Source organism: Sinohyriopsis cumingii, chromosome 12 (assembly GCF_028554795.1).
Source record: "Sinohyriopsis cumingii isolate HCF-2022 chromosome 12, ASM2855479v2, whole genome shotgun sequence".
Taxonomy (NCBI): domain Eukaryota; kingdom Metazoa; phylum Mollusca; class Bivalvia; order Unionida; family Unionidae; genus Sinohyriopsis; species Sinohyriopsis cumingii.
In genome coordinates this window covers 58,074,287-58,099,128 of record NC_142972.1, presented here as the reverse complement: position 1 = coordinate 58,099,128, position 24,842 = coordinate 58,074,287, and the positions used below count along the sequence as shown (strand labels likewise).

Genomic DNA, 24,842 nt, shown 5'->3' with positions numbered 1-24,842 from the left:
TGTGGCAAATTAATGTTATCAGAATTTTCTTTGGTTTTAGATTGAATAGATGTTTGGGTCAGACAGAATTTTCACTCTGTATATTGACAGGCTGCACACCTTCCTTGACAAGTTTACAGAATAATACGTAATCAGGAAACTATAAGAATGCCAAATTTTATGGTGAAATTCAGTTATTCACTACATTAATATGACAATATGTGTATGCTTAATGATATCACCATGTTAAATATTATATCAGTACCTAATGATATCACCATGTTAAATATTATATCAGTGCTTAATGATATCACCATATTTAAATATGTGTATGCTTAATGATATCACCATGAAGCATGATATCACCATATTTATATTATCATATGTCCATACTTAATAATACCAACATATTTAAATATGTGTATGCTTAATGATATCACCATGTTAAATATTATATCAGTGCTTAATGATATCACCATATTTAAATGTGTATGCTTAATATCACCATGAAGCATGGTTAATGATATCACCATATTTATATGCTTAATGATATCACCATATTTATATTATCATATGTCCATACTTAATGATATCAACATATTTAAATATGTCTATGCTTGATGATATTGCCATATTAATGTGATGATATGTCCATGTTCAGTGATGTCACCATATTTATATATTGATATGGCCATGCTTAATGAGAAAACCATCCTGTGTTTTCATAAATGTTTGTAACTGTTAATTACAGACAAGTTTTTACCTCACATGGTCATGCTTCTAAGTTAGCTTATGATATGTTCCTTATGTCACCATTGCTGTTAATGTCATCCTCTCAGAACCACTCAGCAGAATTTGACCAAATTTGGCAGTATTCTGGCATGATTGTCTTTCAGATTTGTTCAAGTGATGCTGATCTACCATTGGGCATAGCTATAAAAAAAACCATAAAAACCTTTAATAACTTATTATCCTGACACGATTTGTTCCAATAGTGCCAGTCTGCCATCATATATGGCCATGATTATTAAACATTGAAATTAAAGTCTTTAAATAACATCTTCTCATGAACCACTCAAGAGAATCTCATCAACTTTGACGGAAAACATACCGGCATGAAGCTCTGTCAGATTAGACTGTGCTGATCCACTATCAAACATGGCTGCCATTACTAGAGATAGAAAAAACCTGGAAACAATTTATCAAAAAGTACAAAACAGATTCTGACCATATGTGACAGAAACGATTCTGGCTTGCTGTTGTTTCAGACTTGTTAACTTGATGCCTATCCACCAGAAAATGTAGAAATTGAAAAATGTTTAAACAACTTCCCAAGAATCACTCAACAGAATTTGACTAAATTTGAAAGGTTTCCTTTCAATAATTTCCTTCAGGCTTATTCAGATGATGCTGATTCACCAGAAAATGTGGTGCCATTTCTTAGAACAGCAGTCAAATAACTTTTTATCAAGAACTGGTAAATAGAAGCAAATCATATTTAATGGAAAGCATTTTGGTCTGAGGTTTCTCCTTATTTGTTCAACTGATTTTGTTCTGCTCTCAAATATGGCTATCATTACTAAAAATAAACAAATTCTTACAAATGACTACTCGTAATCACTCGTCAGTCTGTTAGCAAATCTGAAAAAAAGTATCCTGGTGTTAACCTCTTTAAAATTTATTAAAATAATGCCCATCTGCCATCAAAGATAGCCACTATTAGATTAAGAAAAACTTTCAGTGACTTCTCAAGATCTGCTTGAGAATATAACCAAACTTAATTGCCTGGCAAAGATGGAAATATCATGCCCACTTGAGCTTCTTGTTTGTTTAGAGTCTCAATTAAATTACAATTTTACATTTTTTTTCTTCTGTTCATCATTCCCATTTTTTCTTGTTTATTTGGAACCAAATTGAAATGTATTTACCAAAATCAGGTTTTACAGTTCCAGGAATGTGTAAGGGTGAGAACTTGCCTTTCTATCTGGTTTTATTAAAATTTTGCTTTAAGAAAATGGCAAATGCATTAAATGCCAGGGACACATTTAATTTATTATAAATAAATATATAATTGAAGCTGCAGTAGATGTTAACATAGTTGTAGATAATTTGTTAGCAGTTTAGAAGAAAGACATGTCTTCCAAATAAAGATTGTAGAAGTGCATCATAACTTTAATTGATGGTTTATATCTTACTACACAAGAACATGGCTTGATAGGGTTGAAAAATGTCATGTAAAGGATCTGATCCTGCATTATCATGGCAAGGTATTTCAGCTTTGGAAAGTCAGTGGCATTATGCAAAACAATAGATTTTCAAATCCATTCAGTGAATGTGTATTTCATTCCATTTTTGTCATCTTTCATCATTCTGCATTTGGCATTTTTTTAATTTGTGTTCGCCATTTTCTTCACAATATATTCGTCATTTTATTTACTTTCATTGTGCATTCTGTTTGCATCAATTCATAGTTTTCTATTCATTCTTAATTCAGACTGGATTGTATTTTTGTTTCACTGTAAATTTACCCATTTCTTGGTCTACTTTATCAGAGATTTACTATGCTGGTGCCTTGGGTTTATCATAGGAAAAATGGCACAAGTCACATGAACAGTAGCATGCCCATGTGGTCTTTTTGCTGACAGCATACAATGAATGAAACAATTTACTGAAAGCTAATTGAAATTTTTGCATCCAGTAACTTTCTATTCCAGTATTCTTAAAGGTAAAAGTTACTTGTGTGGGACATAATGATAATGAACTGTGTATTTCCTACTTAGATCAACTGCGTATATATTTTCATATTTCTTACACCTTTGTAGGAGAGGTATCTCCCTTGCTTGGTTTATACATTGCTCCAGTTTGTGATGGAGCTTTAGTGTTGACCAATAAACTTGAAGCAGTTGTAGATTAAAATTTTATATATTTTTTTAAATATGAGGATGTTCAATGAAAACTTAAGTTAATTAAGCTAAATTAATTGCAAAGAAAAAAAACCTGACAAGTTTAAAGACCTCAGGAAATGACAGGTTAATAAAACCACATTAAATGCACATTAAGTGCAGATAACAAAAGCAATATTTGAAGGCCACAGGTAATTATAACAAATACATTTATGATCATAATGGCTGATGAGTCATAAATGAAATAAAATATGAATATTGAAGGGACAGATTTAATCCTTTTTTTAAAAAAATGAGTGGATGTATTATTAGGTACAGGAAAGGCTTTGAGGTACAACCAAATGAATATGCAGGGATCAACTTGGCCACTCTACTTGTCATCTCTGGAAAGGACTTCAGTAATTGCTCAGAGCTTCAAAGAATAGGTGAGTCTTAACACTTGTAACTTGAACTATTATTTTTATCTTGTAATGGCCAATCCCATTTTTTTTTTTTTTGTTGAGTTTAATTATAGTGGTGTGTGCACCATTGTGCATATGCCACTTTTTTCTGACTGCACTGCAGCCTACTAGTTGTTCCTGGGGAAGGGAATGGTGCCACCTCCCCCAGGCTTTTATGGGTTCAAGGAACCCTGATAGTTTGGCCTCAATATGTGGGTCCATAAAGGTCCCTTACAGTTGAATGGTTAGCTGTCATTAGTGGGAAGGAGAGTTTGGGAACAGTCCTTGTTGCTTCACATCGCTGCTTTCTTATTGCATTTGCCCATTGTTTCTTTTTTTTTTCTTCTTCAAAATGTTCAAAAAATGGGGGGGGGGGTTCTATGCTGTTTATAGAGGTTGTTAGTAAAAATCATATATGAAGAGAGATTTTCAAGGTTATTATGGTATTACTAGTCGAGGTGTTTAGGGTGTGCTTCCTACATTATGTTATTTATAAGTTTTTAGATATTGCCTCTTTAAGTTATTTATTTATTAATGTTTTTAGAGATTGAATGTTATTTATACTTTATTTAGCAAGAGACCAGAGTCCTAGCAGATTACACAGTTTGTTAAGGACATCTAGGACATCCGATTTTGCGGTTTCCTTAGTTTTTTTATAGGTGCCTCGTAAGTGAATTATTTATTAATATTTTTATAAAATTGAATGATATGTTATGGGTTTTTATGTGGGGGCTTCTAAATTTATTTAGCTAGTTACTGGGTCTTTTGGTTTTGTGAGGATAGTAATTATATTTTGTTCCTAAGTCCTGCTGAATCTATCCTTTTATTTATATTTTATATGCTGATTGTTTGTTTTTTATTAGAGTCCATAAGTAACTCTGGGTATGTGTGTGGTGATCCAATCTCCTTTTGGTTTTTGATAAATATTTTCCTAGCGGGTTGATATTTTGGGCATATATTGAATATGTGGTGTAGATCTTCGGTGGTGTGGCAGTTAAAGCAATCCCCATGCTTTTTATTACATACATATCTATTGCTGCACTTTCACATCTTGAACATAACCTAGGGATCACAACCCAAAATTCATTTCATATCCCAATGCCCAACTATTCGTTTCTTGAGCATAGCATATGAATCACAACCCAAAATTTATTATAAGTGTTATTTATCCTTGCTGTGATTGCCAGTAAAATGTTCATTTTACATTTTATGTTAAAAGGATGTCAGTCACTGTAAATACTACTTGTGTACATTTCACCTCAAAACCTCTCCTATGGTGTCCCAAAAACTTTACCCTCAAACAAATGGTTATCATATTTGTAACTGATATAGAAAGAATTTCCTCCTGGCAGTTCAGGAGTTAGAGGTACCAGTAGTAGATGGACAGACAGATGGAGGATATTGCAGTATTCCCTGCTACAGCAATTTATTTCTATTGCACTCTTATCACATGCTTTTTAATGTCACTTGAACAAGAATATCCAAAACATTTCCATTTAAAAGGAGATACCATGGCCAGACGGCAGACCATGATGATGTTAATGTACTTAACCTGTTGGGCAATTACATGTAAAAGGATGTACAATGGTTGTAAGGCAAGCATTAATGATGTTAATGTACTTATCCTGTAGGGCAGTTACATGTAAAAGGGGATATCCTGGTTGTAAGGCAAGCCTTAATGATGTTAATATACTTATCCTGTAGGGCAATTACATGTAAAAGGAGATACCATGGTTGTAAGGCAAGCCTTAATGATGTTAAAGTACTCCTTAGTATAATGGGCATCCTGGAGAAAATTTTATCTCTTTGATTTTGATCTCAATGAAGTTTGCATTCAGGGCATGGTAAATTCTTTTGGATGGAAATGTCCAGATTGTCTCGTGATATTTGTCATTGAAGACTACTTTATAAATTCATTAATTCTTTATATACAGGCTAACAAATTAAATCAAATTTAACCCTTTACCTCATAGAGTGTATGGCTTTTTAGCCCTTCAATATACATGTGGCAAAGTTACCCAGTGCAGTGCACTATAAATAGAACACCTGTTACCAGTTTGACTTCATACTCATAGACCTGGTTGTAAACTGTTACAACAGTGTAGTATATGTTATGTTTAACATCAGTTTTAACCATTTTACATTTTTGGCTACACATATATTATATATAGAAAGATTTAACAGTAAAATCCAATCATTTTAGCTGTATAATTTTTTTAAGGAAGAATTTTTTTTTATGTGCTTTAAAATTTTGAGAGAATTCATTCACTGTGAAGCCGCATGACCAACCGTAGCTGCATTTCTCATACTCGAAATTTACAAGTTCTTTTTCTGCATCTGCATCACTAAATCATCTTAATTTGATAATTTATAAAAACTAATTGCTGCCTACATCTGTTTCAGAGCCTTTACTTAAGTTATTGAAGCTTTCATAGTTTTGATTCTAATCGTGGAAAGAACTGAACAAAATCTCTAATTTAGAGAGTGGAGAATATGACCCAGTTACTTTTTAATAGCAGATTTTGACCAGATCTTAAACAGCAGCCATGTGATCGGATGTAATGGTCGTTCACACCAACAAATGTAGTATCTAATACGGGGTTTTCTGCAAAGGTGGCACATAAAAACCTGCTCAGATTGGCTGATGTTTACAGCAGGTGTTGAAAGGTGCTTCCATGAGAATGTTGTAGAGGCGTCAAAAGGCGCCTCCATGCAAATCAGGTAGAGGTGTCAAAAGGTGCTTCAATGAAAATGGAGTATAGGCATCCAAGGTGCTTACATGAGGTCAAAAGTTTAAGGAAACTCCAAGTTTGCAAAAATTTAAAATTATGAAAAAAAATCATCAAACAATGCTGTTGATCAATTATGCATGAAAAGTTTAGTCTCCAAAAATGTGCTATATGCCTGCATTATTCAGATTAAATATAGTTATGAAATATTATGATTTTCAGTAGATTTTTATGTATAAAAGAAAGAAAATTTAAAGCCAGAAAAATTATATCACTTTATCTTCTATAAATGCCCTCCCTGCCTAGTACTATTCAAGTATTGTCAGAAAAGGTTCACTGCTCCGGTGGCCTAGTGGTTAGAGCGTCCGCCTCGGATGGGGGAGGTCGTAGGTTCGATCCCTGACCGAGTCATACCAGAGACTTACAAAAATGGTACTAACAGCTGCCTCGCTTGGCATTCAGCATTAAGAGGTTAGTGTTAGGACTGGTCGGCCTGGTGTCAGGATAATGTGACTGGGTGGGACATCATGCTACATGTCTGCGGCATGATGCCCCAGTGCTAGACATCACTATAAACTGGCACATTGCAGACATCGTAGCAATATGACTGAAAAATTGTTAAAGCTACGTTAAAAATCAAAATCACATCACATCACACATCACAGAAAAGGTTCTGGGATGGCCTGTATTCTGACATCCATTCATCCATTAGCACAGTTTTTTTTATCACTACTCCTCCTCCTAAACTACTTGTAGGAAACTTTATACACACATTCATTCCCATCATTTTGTTAATACAAAATGAAAATGGTTCTGCTTCAGTATCCAATATGGCTACCACAGCAACATGAAAATTATGTTATTGATATTCTTATTAAAGTAATAGAAGGATTGCTATTATGCACATTTATTCCATGATCTAGTTGGTCCTAAATTAAAAAAATAGTATTGCTCAGATATCCAATAAAGTTACAACATCCACCATCTTTACAATCTTCTTGTTGCTGATCCTGAATGGATGGTTATATCAACATAGTGTTTTTGCTAGAAGACGCCTAATGATGTCTAGTTGCTCCCAAATTAAACTGGTACCAGTCTGATGTCCAGTATAGCCACCACAGACGTCATCTTAAAGATCTTTTTGCTACTCCACTTGAACGAACAAAACATGATATTGCCATGGGGTTTTCATTAGAAGACTTCTAATGATGTCTGGTTGGTCCTAAATGAAAATGTTTCTGCTTGGACATCCATTATAGCTACCACAGTGGCAACCTTGAAATTCATGTTATCGTTAATCCTTTATGAAAGAATGTTTATATCAGTGTAGTGTTTTACTAAACAGCTTCTTATAATGTCTGGTTGGTTCTAAATAAAAACAGTGCTGTTCAAATATCTAATATGGCTGCCACAGTGGCAAACTTGAAAATCTTATCACTACTTCCCTTGAATTAATGGCCAAATCAGAATGGAGTTCTCACTGAAAGACTTCTTGCGATGTCTATTTCATCATAAATGGCCATCTTGAAAATCTTGTTATTGCTACTTCTAGATGGCTGGTCATATCAGTTTTGTGTTTTCACTGAAAGATTTCTTGTCATGTCTAGTTGATTCTAAATGGAAATGGTGCCAATATGTTATCCAGTATGGCCGCAATGGCAGACACCTTGAAATTCATATTATTGTTACTCCTTTTATCAGAATTTGGAGACTTATGTCTTGTTGGTCCTAAATGAAAAATGTTGCCAATCTGACAACCAGCATGTCCACTCAAGCAGCTAATTTGGAAAATTTGTATTGCTGAAAACTATAAGAGATAGTTTCAACATTCAGCATTTAAAGGGATGGTCTTATCTTGAACTCCAGGAAATTCTTTCCAGTCATATGAGCATCAGTTCCCTCAAGAAACTCTTGTTCTTCAATCCATTTTCAGTGTGCATTAAAACCATGAAGATTGTTGGATTATTCATGGGTGGGTAATGTCACAGCATGGTCAAATCTGACATATATGATTACTAGGTAACAGTCTTGAAAGATTAGCCCTTCTGCCAAATTATCATGGTCTCTCAAGACAGGCCATGACACGATATAATCAGTATATCTATGCACTGAGAATCTGGTCTCTCAAGACAGGTGTTCTTTCAAGATGGGTTTTTCTAACATTAATCCAATGGCCTTGAAAAGCTAGCATTCTGATTAAGTAAGGGATGCTGTACCCAAATTTCAATTGTTGTTTAATGTTGGTTTGCAGTCAACACTCAGCATGCCTGATTTATCCATTGTTTTTATCCTTGGAAAAGGCACTTTGTTCCAAATGCCTTGGCTCTAAATAACCTACTTCTGTTGTTGTGCCATAAAGCACCAAATTAAACCAAAATATGAATTAAAAGTTTACATACACAGTTCAAAAACATCTCGAAACAAAATCTAACAATTGTTTCAAGAAGTTGATGTGACTTTCTGAGGATTTTGAGATTTAAGATCGCTAAAGAATCAAATTTTAGTGTTATATTTAATCAAAGTTAGTGAATGGGGTAATTTTAACCATTGGTGGTGTTAAATATAAAATAGAAACAGGTCATGTTAACTATATTCAGTGATAATTTGTGAAGTTCATGTGGGAAAATGAAATTTATGTGAAAATCTACTTGTGCTTTGGAGCAAGTTTCTAGGCATCTTTTTTAACCAACACCGTCTTCATTAATTCATTATATACTCATAAATATAGGTCTGTTTGGGAACAGTGACAGAGAGAGTTAGAAATGGAAAATCAAATACGAAAATATATCTCCACAGAGGGCAGATATATATATCATAAATAGGTAAAGAAAATTGTTGTAGCAGTGATATAACATTTTTGCACTTTTTAGCTCACAATCCCATTAATACATATAAAATAAATTTTAAGTCTTAATTATTTTTCTCCACAATATTAATATGTGGTGGTAAATCTTTAGGCATAGTTTTTGAAAGAAATAGTTTACATTATAACACAGCTTGCAGGTAAGACATGGTAGTTGTCAGAGCCTTTTTTATGCAAAATAAAACATTGATAGCTGAGACCAGCTTGGTTCAAGCACCCGAGATCACTGCCATTGCATAATGTGCTGGCATATCTGGGATTATGCAGTTGGTTAGGAAAAACAACATAAACACTGATTTGCTATTGCACTATGCAGTGGCAGATGAGGGTCTTTATGTTGATTGCAGTTGAATATTTACTTACAAACAAGTATTTATGGTACATTTACCTCAGTGACTTGAATTTCTGGTTTCTTAAAGTGATTACTCTGAGTCCTTGCTGTTTGAAGTGTTGGAGTTGTACTGCATTTCCTGTGTCCTTATAGAAAATCCTATTCAATTTGCAGGTTTATTATTAAATAACCTAATTGGGAAGAAGGGAAGTCTTCAGACATTGAAGGACTACTGGGACATTGCTACATTTTTTGAAATCTCTGTCTTAGCTCAGGATTATGGAAAGGCATGCCAGGCTGCCCAGCGGATGTTTGAACTGGAGCCTCCAAACTGGTGAGACAGCTGTACAAGATGCACATCACATACAACAATATCTGTCAAAATACACCAGGCACTCTCAAGATGTAACAACAATATCTGTCAAAGCAAACCAGGCACAATCATCTTCTAATAACAATATGTCAAAATACATGAGACACTCAATATGTAACAACGATATCTGTTAAAACACACCAAGCATTCTCAATATCTAAGAACAATACATGTTAAAATACATAAGGCACTCTCAATATGTGACTACAATATCTGTCAAAGCACGCCAATCACTCTCAATATCTAACAACAGTACCTGTCAAAATACACCAGGCACTCTCAAGATGTAACAACAATACCTGTCAAAATACACCAGGTACTCTCAATATGTAACAACAATATCTGTCAAAATACACCAGGCACTATCATCTTCTAATAACAATATGTCAAAATACATGAGACACTCAATATGTAACAACGATATCTGTTAAAACACACCAAGCATTCTCAATATCTAAGAACAATACATGTTAAAATACATAAGGCACTCTCAATATGTGACTACAATATCTGTCAAAGCACGCCAATCACTCTCAATATCTAACAACAGTACCTGTCAAAATACACCAGGCACTCTCAAGATGTAACAACAATACCTGTCAAAATACACCAGGTACTCTCAATATGTAACAACAATATCTGTCAAAATACACCAGGCACTATCATCTTCTAATAACAATATGTCAAAATACATGAGACACTCAATATATAACAACGATATCTGTTAAAACACACCAAGCATTCTCAATATCTAAGAACAATACATGTTAAAATACATAAGGCACTCTCAATATGTGACTACAATATCTGTCAAAGCACGCCAATCACTCTCAATATCTAACAACAGTACCTGTCAAAATACACCAGGCACTCTCAAGATGTAACAACAATACCTGTCAAAATACACCAGGTACTCTCAATATGTAACAACAATATCTGTCAAAATACACCAGGCACTTTCATCATGTAACAACATAATCTGTCAAAATAATTGAGATACTCTCAATATGTAACAACAATATCTGTCAAAACACACCAAGCATTCTCAGTATCTAAGAACAATACCTGTCAAAATACATCAGGTACTCTCAATATGTAACAACAATATCTGTTAAAATACATAGGCACTCTCAATATGTAACAACAATATCTGTCAAAATACACCAATCACTCTCAATATCTAACAACAGTACCTGTCAAAATACACCAGGCACTCTCAAGATGTAACAACAATATCTGTCAAATTACACCATGCACTCTTGTAACAACATAATCTGTCAAAATACACCAGACACTCAACATAAAACAACAGTATCTGTCAAAATAAACCAGGCACTCTCAATATGTAACAACAATATGTCATAATACACCTGGCACTTTCATCATGTAACAACATAATCTGTCAAAATACAATTGGCACTCTCAATATGTAGCAACAGTATCAGTAAGTACTCACCAGGCAATCTCAAGAATATGGATGTTTATAGCATGCTTTTTTTTTTCAAGTCAGAAAACATCAATGACTTTGGAAGTTTTCAGATCAGTGAAAACAAAAAGTAGACATGTCTGCAACCAAGTGAAGTGCCAAGGGGGTGGGTACAACCCTAAGTGTCCATGATGTTTGTGAATTAATATAAAATTATGCCAGAGCTGTGGGAAACAAACAGAAGTCCTAATTGTGTCTCCTATTTAGCTCTACTGGTCATCAGCCTGAAGAGCATGTGAGATGGCCTGTTGTCTTTTCTCAATTGTCAGTTGTGCTGCTCAGACATCCAATATAGCCACCATAGCAGTTATGTCTACAACTTTTTATCACTATTTCATTGAAGGGATTGTGATATCAACTTGGGTTTTTATGAAATGACTTCATATGATGTCTAGTTGGTCAGGATGAAAATGATGATATCCATCATGGCCACCAGGGCAGCCATTGTGAAAATCTTATCATTATTATTCTTGAACAGAAATTCACTTCATCATGGAGTTTTCACCAGAAGACTTCTTGGGGCTCTGGAAGCTGAGTGGTCTTAGGCTCTCACACTGACATTTCACTTCTGTCTGTCTGGGTTTGAGTCTTGGGCTTGGCTAGTGTGTGTAATGAGAAAGGTTACTGTTAGCTTCCCATGGGTTGGGAGTTCTTCTGGGGGTTCACATGGGTTCTTCCTACACCAAATACTGGTTGTCATGTGCTGAAAAATGGTGCTAACAAAAGAACAAAAGAACAAAAGCAACCAGACAGCTTCATTTTTATGCCTAGTTGGTCCTAAATTGTTAAAGTGCACATTTTAACAAAATCTTGTTATTGCTACTCCACTAACACGACTGGTCAAATTGACATGAGGTTTTCACAAAAAATATCCTAAATGAAACTTTAACTAGAATATATCATGTGGTATCTAGTTGCTTGGTTCCTGTGTGTCTTGGAATTCTGGAAAAGTTTTGGAATTTAAAAAATAAATTTCAAGGGCCTTTAAAAGTCATGGATTTTTTCAAAACCTTGCCAAGGTTTGGAAATTTCATGGAATTTCTGACTGAAGTTAAAAAAATTGATAACTGCTAATTTTATAAAGTTCCCAGCACCGATTCAAAAATATTTTTCAAACACAACACACTTATGATCAATAAATGGTTGACAATGCAAGATATTGTGGTTCTTGAATTTTGTGAATTGGCCCTGGAAAATTTTGGAAAAGTCATGGAAGTTGTTTTTGTTAAGTCTGCAGGAACCCTCTAGTTAAGGAACCCTAAGGAACCATGTAGTTGGTCCTTAATGCAAATGATGCCAAGCTGACATCCAATATGGCTGCCATGGTGGCCATATTGAAAATCTTTGTTGGATGCAGTTCTGTTATGTTTACTTATTCCTTAAATAAACTGAAAGTCTTGCAAAATACTTTGACAACCTATTTTAATCTAAAATTTCACAGAAACATGATTTGATTATTCAATCAGGAAAAAGTATTCTGTACAATTAGCTGCCTAGCCACATTTGTATTAAGGGTAAGAAAGAGCAGATTAGAATATATATATGCAAAAATGTAAATGCTGTCTGGCACTTCAAATTATTTTTGGTATTTTTAAATCAGAAATTGGTTGTTTGAATTTTATACAGCTAGAGGGGACATCATTTGAAGATTTTGACTTTAATTGAGCCCGAACAGAGTGGAGCAGGAAGAAAGAGACAAATATTTAAGTGTTTGGTAAATACTGAACTGTGTCCATTTCCTCTTCCCCCTTTTTTATACTCTCCTTTTATTTTGTTGACAAGGGGTGAAATCTCCCTTATGATAAAATCCTGGGGGTATCTCTGGAATTGTGTTCATGATGAGCACTGACCCTATTAGTTGATGGAATAAATTCACTATTATTCATGAGGTATCCAAGGTATCCATTTTCAAGTTTCATCCTTGTTACAGGCCACAGATTTAAATATCCAAGGAAATGACACCCATTTTACTCAATCCACAAATGTAATTATTTGCAAAAGATGCCATTTTCCACAAAAACTTGAAAATTGCATCGACAAAATTAAATTGGTTGAAAGTAATTCATAAATAATTATTCCAATCTTCTTTTATTAGGTATTTGAAATCCACATTGACGAACATTTTGCTGATTAACCAGTTTCGTAGGAAGCCACAGCAAAGTGGAGAGGACAGTAATGATTTGTCACTGTTCCACTTCTGGATTGAATTTTTCATGGAGGCCACAAAAAGCGAAGTTTCTTCAATACTTTACCCTGTAAGTTCTTTAAACAGTATAATTTTAAAGAATTTATCGAGGAGATAAAGAGTTCAGATGATACGTGTTTATTTTCATGTTGTCAGACAAGATGGAAATGGATATTTGTTCAGATAGAGCAAATTGACAAGTAATATTCTGGAAATATTATGTACAGGTGATTCTTTACAGTCTAAGCTTGCTAAATGTACCCTAATTGTCTGTTTATGATTTTAATTTTGCAAAATAGTTTAAAACAACTTTTTAATTCAGTTTAAGTTTCAGTTTGTGTATCAAATGGAACTTATCCATCACTTGTTTCTCTCACTAGATGGCATGAGTGTATTCAGGAATTTTTGTCTTATTCTCTGTTTTCATCAGCTTTGTTCATTCACACAATTTTGGTAACAGAGAACCAAAAGGTCTATAGTATATGCACACCATGTTAAAAAGTAATAAAAGGGTTACATTGTTGGTTTATTCCAAAGCTTTCAATTGGATCAGTTTGAGTTAAATGAATCAGATGAGACATGTAAGGTGATACTATAAAATCTGGAAAAATAACCAATTTATGGTATTTCATATATTACCTATTTCTGTGGCCAAATTAAGTACTGTTCTGTTTGTATAAGAAAATGAAGATTCAGAGATGTAAATTTTGTTTTTCTGATGATTATTCAGTCCTACGTTTTTACATGATTTGTGCAACTATTTATCTATTTAAAGAAATATTGTTATGGCTTTTCTTTTTAACCAACTTGTCATTAGGACCATTTGAGCATATCGTATTATGATTTGATCTTGCATCAGATTGGTTTACCATGCTGTCACAGTGAAGGCCAAAATAGTAGTTTGCATTATAAAGAATGAAAATAACATATGATCAGACCTATTAAGATTCACAGGTTTTGTGTTTGGACGAGAGGCCAGCTCCTGGTCAGATATTGAAAAACTTAAAGTCATATAAATTAGCAAAATAATGTACTTCAGGGATTAGATTGGATAATCTATAATTTGAAGCTGAAGAAAAATATATTAAATAAAGATACAACATAAAAATAAAAAAATAAAAGTTTTAAATAAAAATTAAATCTTAAGTACCTAATATTGTATCTATAATGATTGGAATGAATTTGCTGTGTTGAGTTTAAAACTATGTAGTTATTGTTAATTATTCAGATTTGTTTATATATATGATATGTTTTACCTTTAATAAAATTAAAAAGTATAATGCAATATGCTTTTCTCCTGAACCACTTCCAAATCTATTTGCCATCATTAACTTAAATATATGGATCTTCCAATTATATCATGGAGACCATACAAATTGTCTGACCATAAAACAGAATTTAGCGCCAAAAAAACACAGATAATAAACAGATTCTGGATTGTTTTAATGTTGTGGCCAAATGGCATTTCATTTGGTTAATGAGTAACAGTATTGGAGATGATGCCTATTTAAAAATTTACTATTTCTTCCAATGTTTTTAGTGCCTTCCAGCGTAAAAAGCCTGATTCAGTAATTTCTACTTTTGTGATCATTTTGCTAATTGTGGTTGGTTCAAATTTTACAGCAGTTTTCATGCCACAAATAATAATATAGAGTGTGTATCTGTCATGTTATTGAGTACAGCTGGCTCAGTCTTTTCAGATATGAATAGTTCACTTTCAGTAAATGGAGGTGGATAAACTAATTTTAAAACATCTTAATTTAGTCAACCAATCACATTTTTTGCATGAAACCACAGACATATTTTGTTATGCCTAATAGACAGTATGGTAACTAAGAGCTCAAAACTTCTCACTCCACTACACAGATTAACTACATGTCTAAATTTGCTTTCCACAGCTTACATTTGTCTGTTACTTAGGTGAGTGATATCAGACAAACTTGGGCCTCTTAATTTTGTTGCACTATTCTCTTGTTCTAATCCATTACTAGAATATTGATATAATACGCTGCTTTTCATATTTTAAACATCGTTGTTTTGCAATGTATGTCACTGTTTATAAGTGCATATAAAAAACTGTGTGATCTTTATTAATTAAAAAATTAGTGTGTATATTTATTATCCATGTTTTACGGTATTAATAGTGCATATAAATAGAGTCCTTACAAGTACCTCATTAGTAGTGCCCCAGTTGCCGTGGTTATGAAGTGATTGAGAGTTGCCACATTATGAATTCTCTCGGAGTGTATGGTGCTCCATTGATTAAGGCACAAATCACTGGTCTAGGTGGGACCTGAACCAGCAACCTTTTGATCCTTAATACACAGTAGGCCACACTGACTCGAGACTGAATATTGCTCTCACAGAATTTGAAGGAGAATCAGGTGATCATACATTTTTAAACCAGGCTTTTAAAGCTGATACGCGGATGAAGAAATGGTCTTACTTTATTTTGACATGTTTATTTTCTTTCATTCCAGGTACTTGTATTAGAGCCTACAAAAATCTACATGCCAAGTTATGTGCAAATCAACAATGATGAAGATAATATGGTCAGTGTGACACCAATAACATTATCATTGGTTTGTGAAACTAAATGATGAATGTCTGTGCAGTTGTTTATATTTGTAAAAAAAGTACAATATAGTTTTTTGAGTGTCAGAAGAGAGAGAGAGAGAGAGTACAATCCATTGCAATATTTATTTTTTGGTGGTGCTGATTTTATAGTAAAGGACCTGCTGGCAGACATGTCTATATTAATAGATGATGACAATAGTTTTTGACAAAATTAAAGTGCTTTGAAATCGAGGTGAAATAAAAACAGATTAATTGAACTGAATACAGTAAATGTTGGCAGTCGAGCCTGTCAGCATTAGTCTCCTATGGGAAAGGCCCTACTGGCCTCTGCACAGGTCACCTTTGACTGCAGGTTTGTCTTTCAGACTTGGTCAATAAATACCATGTACAGAATACTACTGCTATTATTATTATTGTTGTTGTTATTGGTAATATTTCTGGCAGTTGGCATTTGGTATGTTGGTCCATTGTCTGTCCACCTTTTCATCTCAGAAATGAGATTGGATGGATATTTAATGAAAATGTATTATGTCAGAATCTTTTAATTTGTCTCAGACCACAGTTCATTTTGCACATATAGATTTGTGCGGACTTTTTACATATTATAGTACTTCATGGGTATTTTGGGTATGCTTACAGTAACTACAGAAATAAGCATTGCCTGAAAGCTGTATTTGTGTTTTTGCATTTATACCCAGAAGGAGCTTTCCACGATCTTGATCTTATTTTCCCCACCCACCCATCAAAAATAATTATGCAGTATACTGGTACATATTATTGTAAATGTCAAATATGAGAAACTGAAGCAAATTGGGGGTGGGGTGGGAACTATAAAAATGTCTGTTTACTTCAACTACTTTACCCAACAGTGAATTTCTAAACACTATTCAGGTTTTATTCAGATCCTTAAAATAACAATGGAGAGGTTAGCTAATTTAAAGTTCAGCTGACAGACTGACTTGAGTATGGTGATTATAATCTATTTTACATGACATGTTTTACCGAAACAGGTTTTACCTTTCTTGAGAAAACAAAAGCTGCATGGTCAGAACACTTAAATGACTTTGGTTTGGAAACATCTAAATGCCTAACTGTTCACCATTGAACACTGGGGACAGCTAAATACATGGCTTTCACTGAGCAAATTTTACATGGTTGAAATGGGAATGGCCGTTAATACAGGGTGACCACTCTAAAAAGTCAACCATAAGGGTAGGTTTGATTATATCTATATTGTATTCTAAATCAATAAATACATATTTAGACAGGTTTGATGGGATGGGAGGGGAAGTTAGGGTGCATATCAAAACATGGAATTAATTGAAACTATGTGGTAGTAGCATAGGGCTGTCACCTGGAACAGGTGCTAAGAAAATTAAGTGACCTTGTTTCAAACCACTGCAAAACTTGTCAGAAGTGACATTCAAACCTAATTTTTAACTTTAATATGCTGATTCAGTTTTCCAGTATTTATGAACAGTTTACAATCAGCAAAGCAGTCACATAATTCAGGCATGATTTTTTTCCATTTTTATTTCTTCTGACTTCAGTCAGATTTTTCTTGATATAGTCCATTTTTTATATCATCTCCGATCCTGTTTTTGAAAAACGGTCTGTCTGCTCCCATTCCACAATGACCCTTGTAAATTATTCGTATCATATATTAGTTAGCACATGACTCTCATAAAGAGTATTCTGAATAGTCAAAAGTTTCCATTCATCCAATGAATCTTCGTGTAGTGAAAACTGATGGCAGTGGAAAGAAGACGCATGCTTGCAAAACATGGCATCCTGAGTTGTTGGGAGAGGCCATGACATGACAAGTTTAGATAAAGGTTTAAACATGAATGGAAATGGGAATGGCTTGAGTGAAAAGTTGATGGAAATTTAGTTGGTCAGTTTATAACAAAACTGAACTCTAGAGGACTGGCATTTTATTTTATAAACTCTTAAGAAAGATCTTAATTACGGTAATCGCGATTGGAAGAGTGGAAAAGCACTTACAAAAGAAGATGCATATGAAAAAATTGAAGCTCAGAAGGCATCTGGAAAAAGTGCAATTAATTCCTATAAGAAGAAAGATTTATTGCATGATAGAACAGGTAAATCCCTGTCAGAATATGCACACTGCATGTGACAATACAAGCACAAGCTTGAAAAGAAAAAGGCTCTCATCAAGAAGGAAAAGAAATGATTGTACATTTTGCCAAAAAAGTCAGTGGTTTGTAACAATAAGGAAGGCTAAAGAAATCTTTGCCAAAGCTACAAAAAGAGCTTGACTGACATATCAACAGGTTGTGTCCAGTGGAGAAAAAGACAAGCGAATATATGGGATTATTTGTATATAGTTGATGTACTTGGCTGTTTAATTTACAGATTTGTTATGAAAAGAGAGAAGTATAATGTATTGGCTGCAAAAATTGAGAAATTATTGTGACTTAATTACAATGTGAACACTGACATGCACATGAAATAACTTCAGCATCAATAGTATTGGAGAACAAATTCATGTGACAATAAATATTGTGAAATAATTGAAGTCAAGTTGAACAATTTTGGTAATTTTATTAGTTTTTAAAATGATTATTTTGGTTTATTTTATGATCATAAGTTGTACCAGGAGCATTTTTTTATGAGCGTAAAATGTGTTTTTAACCAGGGGCCTTTAGCCCCCTGAACCCCCGAATCAGGGGCCCTGCCCCTCGAGACCCTGTTGGGGGGGAGGAACCCCAAACCTCCCTTGGAAGTTTTTCAGTCTTTTTTTTATAGAAGCCAAATTGATGTCTGATGATTGCCAAATCTCACAGCCAATGTATTTGAATGCAGTTGTCTTTTTCACTACATAAGCTTGTTTGCATTATGTGATTTATTTGACCTCTGACATGTAGGCCACAATATTTAGGATCATCTGACCAAAGTATTGTGAGAAGTGGCCATCTGTAAGATTCAGTGCGTCAGACTAATTTTGGCTCATGTGTCAACTTATTAAAGGGATGAAATATGCTTTGACCTTTGAATGAGAAGATACATAATCTGAATATGGATTTCAGTTAGGTAGGATTCAATACCTGGATAGCTGAAGTTTGCTAGTCAGAGTGTAATATAAATACCATATGCTGCTATCATGTGGTTCAAGCAAATTCTGTGTTGTTTTTTATTGGGGATATGCATTAACCCACCCTAATATCAACATCAATAAAACAAATTTTTCACTCAAAAAATCAAGTAACAAACTTAATATCTTGACCACAGATAAATAAAATATTATGGATACTACGGTGTTTAAGTAACCATTAAGCTTGCAGTCAGATCTTTAGTGTTACAACATAATTTTGCAAGTGTTATTGTAAGTTGTAAAATAATTTAATATTTGTAAAATACTTTATATTTGTGTTTGATTCCTCATCTGACACAAACATTGCATATCATCTGTATTTTTGCAGTCTGTGTCTCTGTGGAACATTAGTCCTAGGAAGGACAAACAGCAACATGAGTGGAATTTCCCAATCTCCTCGATAAAAGGAGTCAGGTAAGTTCTGCATTTGAAACTGATGAATCATCCTGATTGGTATTTCAGTCAAACATTCAAAATGATATACATGTATGCACTCCACCAAGATATTCATAAGGGCATATAGTGTTACCAGAGTTGTTTACTGCTCTGATTTAACCATTATTTCTGTGGAATATTTCAGAAGAATGCAGGCTCTGAGATGGTCTATGTAAGAAGAATTGTAACCTTGACCATTTGTGCAGACTACTTAGCACTGTTGGCTTATAGATGGGGGTATCGACTAATCAGTGGATCAATGGCACTTGATGTAGATACTTTCTTAATTCTTTCATCTTATGATGTTAATTGGTCCTTAATGAAAACAGTTCTGCTAGGGAATCAAATATGCCTGCTAGAATGGCCAGTTTAAAAATCTTGTTGCTACTCTTCTGAATGGATGGATGTACCAACATGGAGGTTTCATGAAAAGACATTGGTTGGTCCTTAGTGAAAATGGTGCAGAACTGACACCTGTCTTGAAAATTTGGTTATTGTTTCTCCTTCAGAATCAATAATCATATTGACATTGGAGTTCCATCTGAAGCGATGATGTCAAATTGGTCCTAAATAAAAATCGTTTTGCTTGTACATCCAGTATGGCTCTCACAACAGCAGCCATCATTCAAATTGTGTTGTCACTAACCCACCTGAATGGGTGATCATATCAGAATGGAGGTTTTGCTGAAGAAGACTTTTTATGATGTTGTTGTTGTGGGGTTTAACACCATTTTTCAGCACACAATAGGCTATGCATGGTGGCCAGTATTAATGGTGGAGGAAAACCCCGGGAAGAACCACCGACCCACGAGAAACTACTGGCAAGCTTTCTCACATACCCACATTGGCTGAATCCTAGACTCGAACCCACGCAGACAGAGATGAGATGGCAGTGATCCATACTTTTTATGATGCTAATTTGATCCTCAATGAAAATTTTGTTGATCTGTCTAATATGACGGCTTGAATATGTTTTCATGCTGCTCCAGAATGAAATGTCATATAAGCTTGGTGTCCTCACCCAAAGAATTCTTATAATGTGTGGCTGGTCCAAAAGAAAACGATGCTGCCTGGACATCCAATATGTCCACCATAGCTGCCATATTGAAACTCGTGTTAATGCTACTCCTCCTGAATGAAAAGTCATATCAGTATGGGATTTTCATCAGAAGACTTTTATGGCATTGATCTAAATCAAAAATCTGTTCTGATCTGACTGTCACAGTTGCCAACTTGAATATAGTATTGCTATTCCTCTGGGATGAAACGTATATTCAGCATTGTTTTTTTCACAAGAAAACATCTTATGATGTCATAGTTGGTACCAAATGACATTGGTGCCAATCTGACATCTAGTATTTCCACCATGACAGTTATCTTGAAAATCTTGTTATTGCTACTCCTCCTAAATGGAGTTTTCACCAGAAAACACTTTATGATATATAGTTAAACCTGAATGGAATGTTGCTCATCTGACCAGATATAGATGACACATTGAACATATTGAACTTGCCACCATTTCTCATAATTGCATGGTCATATCAACATGCATCTTTGCTAGCCAAGGTTCCGATAACCCTATCTGCACCTTGGCGGATCAAACAGCTATATTGGTGCTTTGTCCTGGTGACATCTATTGGATTTCATGTGGTGTCTCCCTTAGTATATATAATGCCAACTGACCAATACCATGGTTCATTGTACATTGGCAAAAATGTTGGTTGCAATTAACTAAAAAGGTTACTTTGTAAGTTTAACGTCGAATGTATGACTGTGTACCAGAGGGAAGCCATTACAGGTGTATTTGAGTGTAAGGTATTTGTACAAATACGAACCAACGCTGAAAAATTGCTTAATTTTCAGTCCATACAGTTTGTGTGTTCCCCTTGTCTCCATCACTTAGGTACAGTGTTCAGATTTGAACAACTTAATTTTGATTGGATGCAGTGGCTTGCCACTGCATTCAATGAAATTCACAGACCCGAAGCACAGAAATTTCTGTTTGATATCCAAGGTGTAGATAGGGTTATCGAACCAAGGCTGGTGAAGATGATCAAGATGTCGTTTTCACCAGAAGTCTTCAAATAGTGTCTAGTTCATCCAAAATGAAAATGGCCCTGATCTTACATCCAATATGGCTGCCACAGTGGTTAATATGAAAATTCTTCCACTCAACAATATCAGAGATGGCTTCAAAACAGAAGTTATAAAGAAGAATTGGTCTTATCTTGAAATTCTTTTTGGACAGTAAAATATCAGTCTCCTTGAGGTGTTTTTGTTTCTATTTTATGTATAATAATTTTCTTTCAGATGGGAAACAACATTTCTTTTGCATACTAGTTATGATACTCTGTACTGTTGATTAGTTGGTGTGTAATCTGATTTATTTTATTTATTGCAGTACATACAAGCGTGATTGCAGGGCAGTGTTCATGTATGTAATGGAAAACTCAGATGATTTTCATATATTCTTCTCATCAGAGACTCAAAGAAGATTGTAAGTGATCTTTATAGATATTATTACATATTATTCTTAAAATTTACATGATGAATTTACAATGAATCATTATTTGTTAGATGTCATGGCTGTGCTTGGTTGCAATATGTTACAAATCTTGATGCTTGTGGCAGTACATGCAGTTAACGGCATTACAATACATACCATGATATGTACGCTACAGTTAAAAGCCAATACAACCATGATATGTACCATGCAGTTAAAGCCAATACAACCATGATATGTATGCTACAATTAACAGCCAGTACAACCGTGATATGTACCATACAGTTAACAGCCAATACAACCATGATTTGTATGCTACTGTTAACAGCCAAAACAACAATTGATATGTATGATACAGTTACAGCCAATACAACCATTATATGTACCATACAGTTAACAGCCAATACAACCATGATATGTACTATACCATTAACAGTCAATACAACCATGATATGTATGCTACAGTTGACAGTCAATACAACCATCATATGTATGATACAGTTAACAGCCAATACAATGCTTCTGTGATATTTTTCTTTTTACTTTAAAGGAAAATATTGGGTGAGAAAAATAATCTAAGTTGGGGTTTGGGCCAAGACAAGGATATCCCAGTCATGGGGTTACATTATATGTCTCCCAACGAGGTTTACCTCATGGGGAGACAAATAATGTAACCCCTTGGCTGGGATTTCCTTGTCTTAGTCCAAACCCCAATATAGATTCTATATATTATATCACATAACCATATATGACTAAATAAATATGATTCTGGTGTTTTGTTGCCAAAACTGGTAATTTCTTCTACTGGGTAGTAGTATCAGTCTAATAATTAATGTGAAGCAGAAGAATAACAAGATAAAACTATCCAAAAAAGAACAGCAATGTCATCCTGAATACTTCAGTTGAACTGGCTTAAAACTCAAAGCACCTGTCCCAGAAAGTGAGGGGGCAAAGGGGGTTAACTATGTACATCAGTTGTACTTTCGTGGTTCAGTTTTTAATTTGCATTCATAGCTTCACTGTCTGGTTAAATTTTGTGTTTTAAGTTTACTTTTAAATCTCTGTTCATGCTAGAATCACCAAACTAGCTGATTGTATGCATCTGCTAGGACCAGATACTTACCACAAAAGAGCATAACTGTGACCGATATTCCACATTTTACAGGCTTATGTTAAGGTTTTGCATTTAACACATGATAACATGGAGCCTAATGAGGGATGTGTCTTGATGAGTACTACAGTCTCATCACAAAATAGGTGACTATCACCAATATTTCATGCTCATGGACCTGACATAAATTTTGATTTTAGCTCTACTGGTCACATGCCAAAAGAGCCTTCTTGAAGGTTGCCTAGAAATTTTGCACACACATCCATCCCATGGTCTGGTTGATCCTAAATGAAAATGATGCTTCTCAGACATCTGTTGTGGCCACCACAGTGGCCATCTTGAAAATTCTGAATGGATGGTCCTATCAGTAAACTTCCTGCTGATCTGATGTCCAATATGGCCACCATTACAGCAGTCTTGAAAATCTCAAGATATATCATCTTGAACAAAAGGTCACGTTGACATGGGGTTTTTACCGGAAGACTTCCTATGATATCCAGTTGGTCTTAAATGAAAATGGCGCATATGGCCGCCACAGTGGCCATCTTCAGATCTTGCTATTGCTAATCCAACATGGATGGTGATGTCAACATGGAGTGTTCACTCAGATACTTCTGTGAAATAAAAATGGTGCCAATCTGAATACAATATGGCCACTTGTCCAGCCATCTTGGAAATCACATTATCACTATTTGTCCTGAATGAATGGTTGTATGAACATGAGGTTTTCAATGAAAAGACTTTTTGTGATGCCTAGTTGAAAATGTTGCTGTATCTGATGCCAGTATAACCACCACACTGGTCATCTTGAAAAATGTATCACTACTTCTCTTACATGGATGGTCATATCAATATATAGGGGTTTCATTTAATGGCTTCTTATGATTAAAAATGTGCAAATATGTTATCCAGTATGGCTACCACAGAGGCCATCTTGAAATTCTTGTTACTGCTTTATGTCTTGAATGAAATGTTATATTAACATGGGTTTTCACCAAAAGGTGTCTTATGTCTAGTTGATCCAAAATGAAAATGGAGCCAGTCTTATGTCTAGTTGATCCTAAATGAAAATGGAACCAGTCTTATGTCTAATTGATCTTAAATGAAAATGGAGCCAGTCTGATATAAGGCATGGTCACCACACTGGGGCCTTTCAAGCTTTCACAAAAGATGATGATATGCCATCCATTTGGGGTGCCATTACAGATAAACATAACAAATGGTACAGATAAGTGTCAGAAAGCATAATACTGACCAAGATTTCTTAGCCAGCTGCTTTTGCATTTTGGGTTTTAAGTAGTTGTATGCAGGTGAGAGATCTCAGGCTCAGATTGGCCTTTCGTTTTTACAGTGGTGTTTGTGGTTCTTCTAGCTTTATTCACCTTCCGTTATTGACATCTTAAGCAGCTTTGTTCCCATTGCATGGTTTAAGTTGTGCAACGTTAATCATAGCATGATTGATTGGAAGGTATAGCAGTGTTCCATATTGTACTTACTTACTCTCTCTCTGGTTCTCTTTCTCTGTTGATTTGTCCACCTGTTTCTCTCATTCTGTTTCTCGCATTACTCTCACCATTTCTGTACAATCAGCTTAAATTTAATGCAAAATATTAAAATATTACACGACTGTACTTGCTTATAATGCAGGAGAGTTTAATGCTGCATTGTAGTGAAATCACCTTATAATGAAGTACATAATACACATTTTAAACCACATAATGAAATGGGTTCCATGACAATACCAGATTCATAACTAGAATATTGTGGTAATGCTGTAGTTTGTAAGACACCTAGTAACCATGTTTACATGTT

At 34.6% G+C, this 24,842-nt stretch overlaps 1 protein-coding gene across 3 annotated transcripts in view; it reads left to right on the top strand.

The window, feature by feature from the left end:
- Positions 1–24,842, top strand: part of LOC149786535 (mitogen-activated protein kinase kinase kinase 15-like) — a 192,614-nt gene that overhangs the window by 40,386 nt on the left and 127,386 nt on the right. For all 3 annotated transcript variants that reach the window (XM_089977042.1, XM_089977041.1, XM_089977040.1), the window contains 6 exons: positions 3,195–3,307; positions 9,420–9,579; positions 13,200–13,359; positions 15,770–15,841; positions 19,310–19,395; positions 21,818–21,913. In XM_089977042.1, coding sequence (XP_089833168.1) covers positions 3,195–3,307; positions 9,420–9,579; positions 13,200–13,359; positions 15,770–15,841; positions 19,310–19,395; positions 21,818–21,913 — 687 coding nt within the window. The remainder of the gene's footprint in view (positions 1–3,194; positions 3,308–9,419; positions 9,580–13,199; positions 13,360–15,769; positions 15,842–19,309; positions 19,396–21,817; positions 21,914–24,842) is intronic.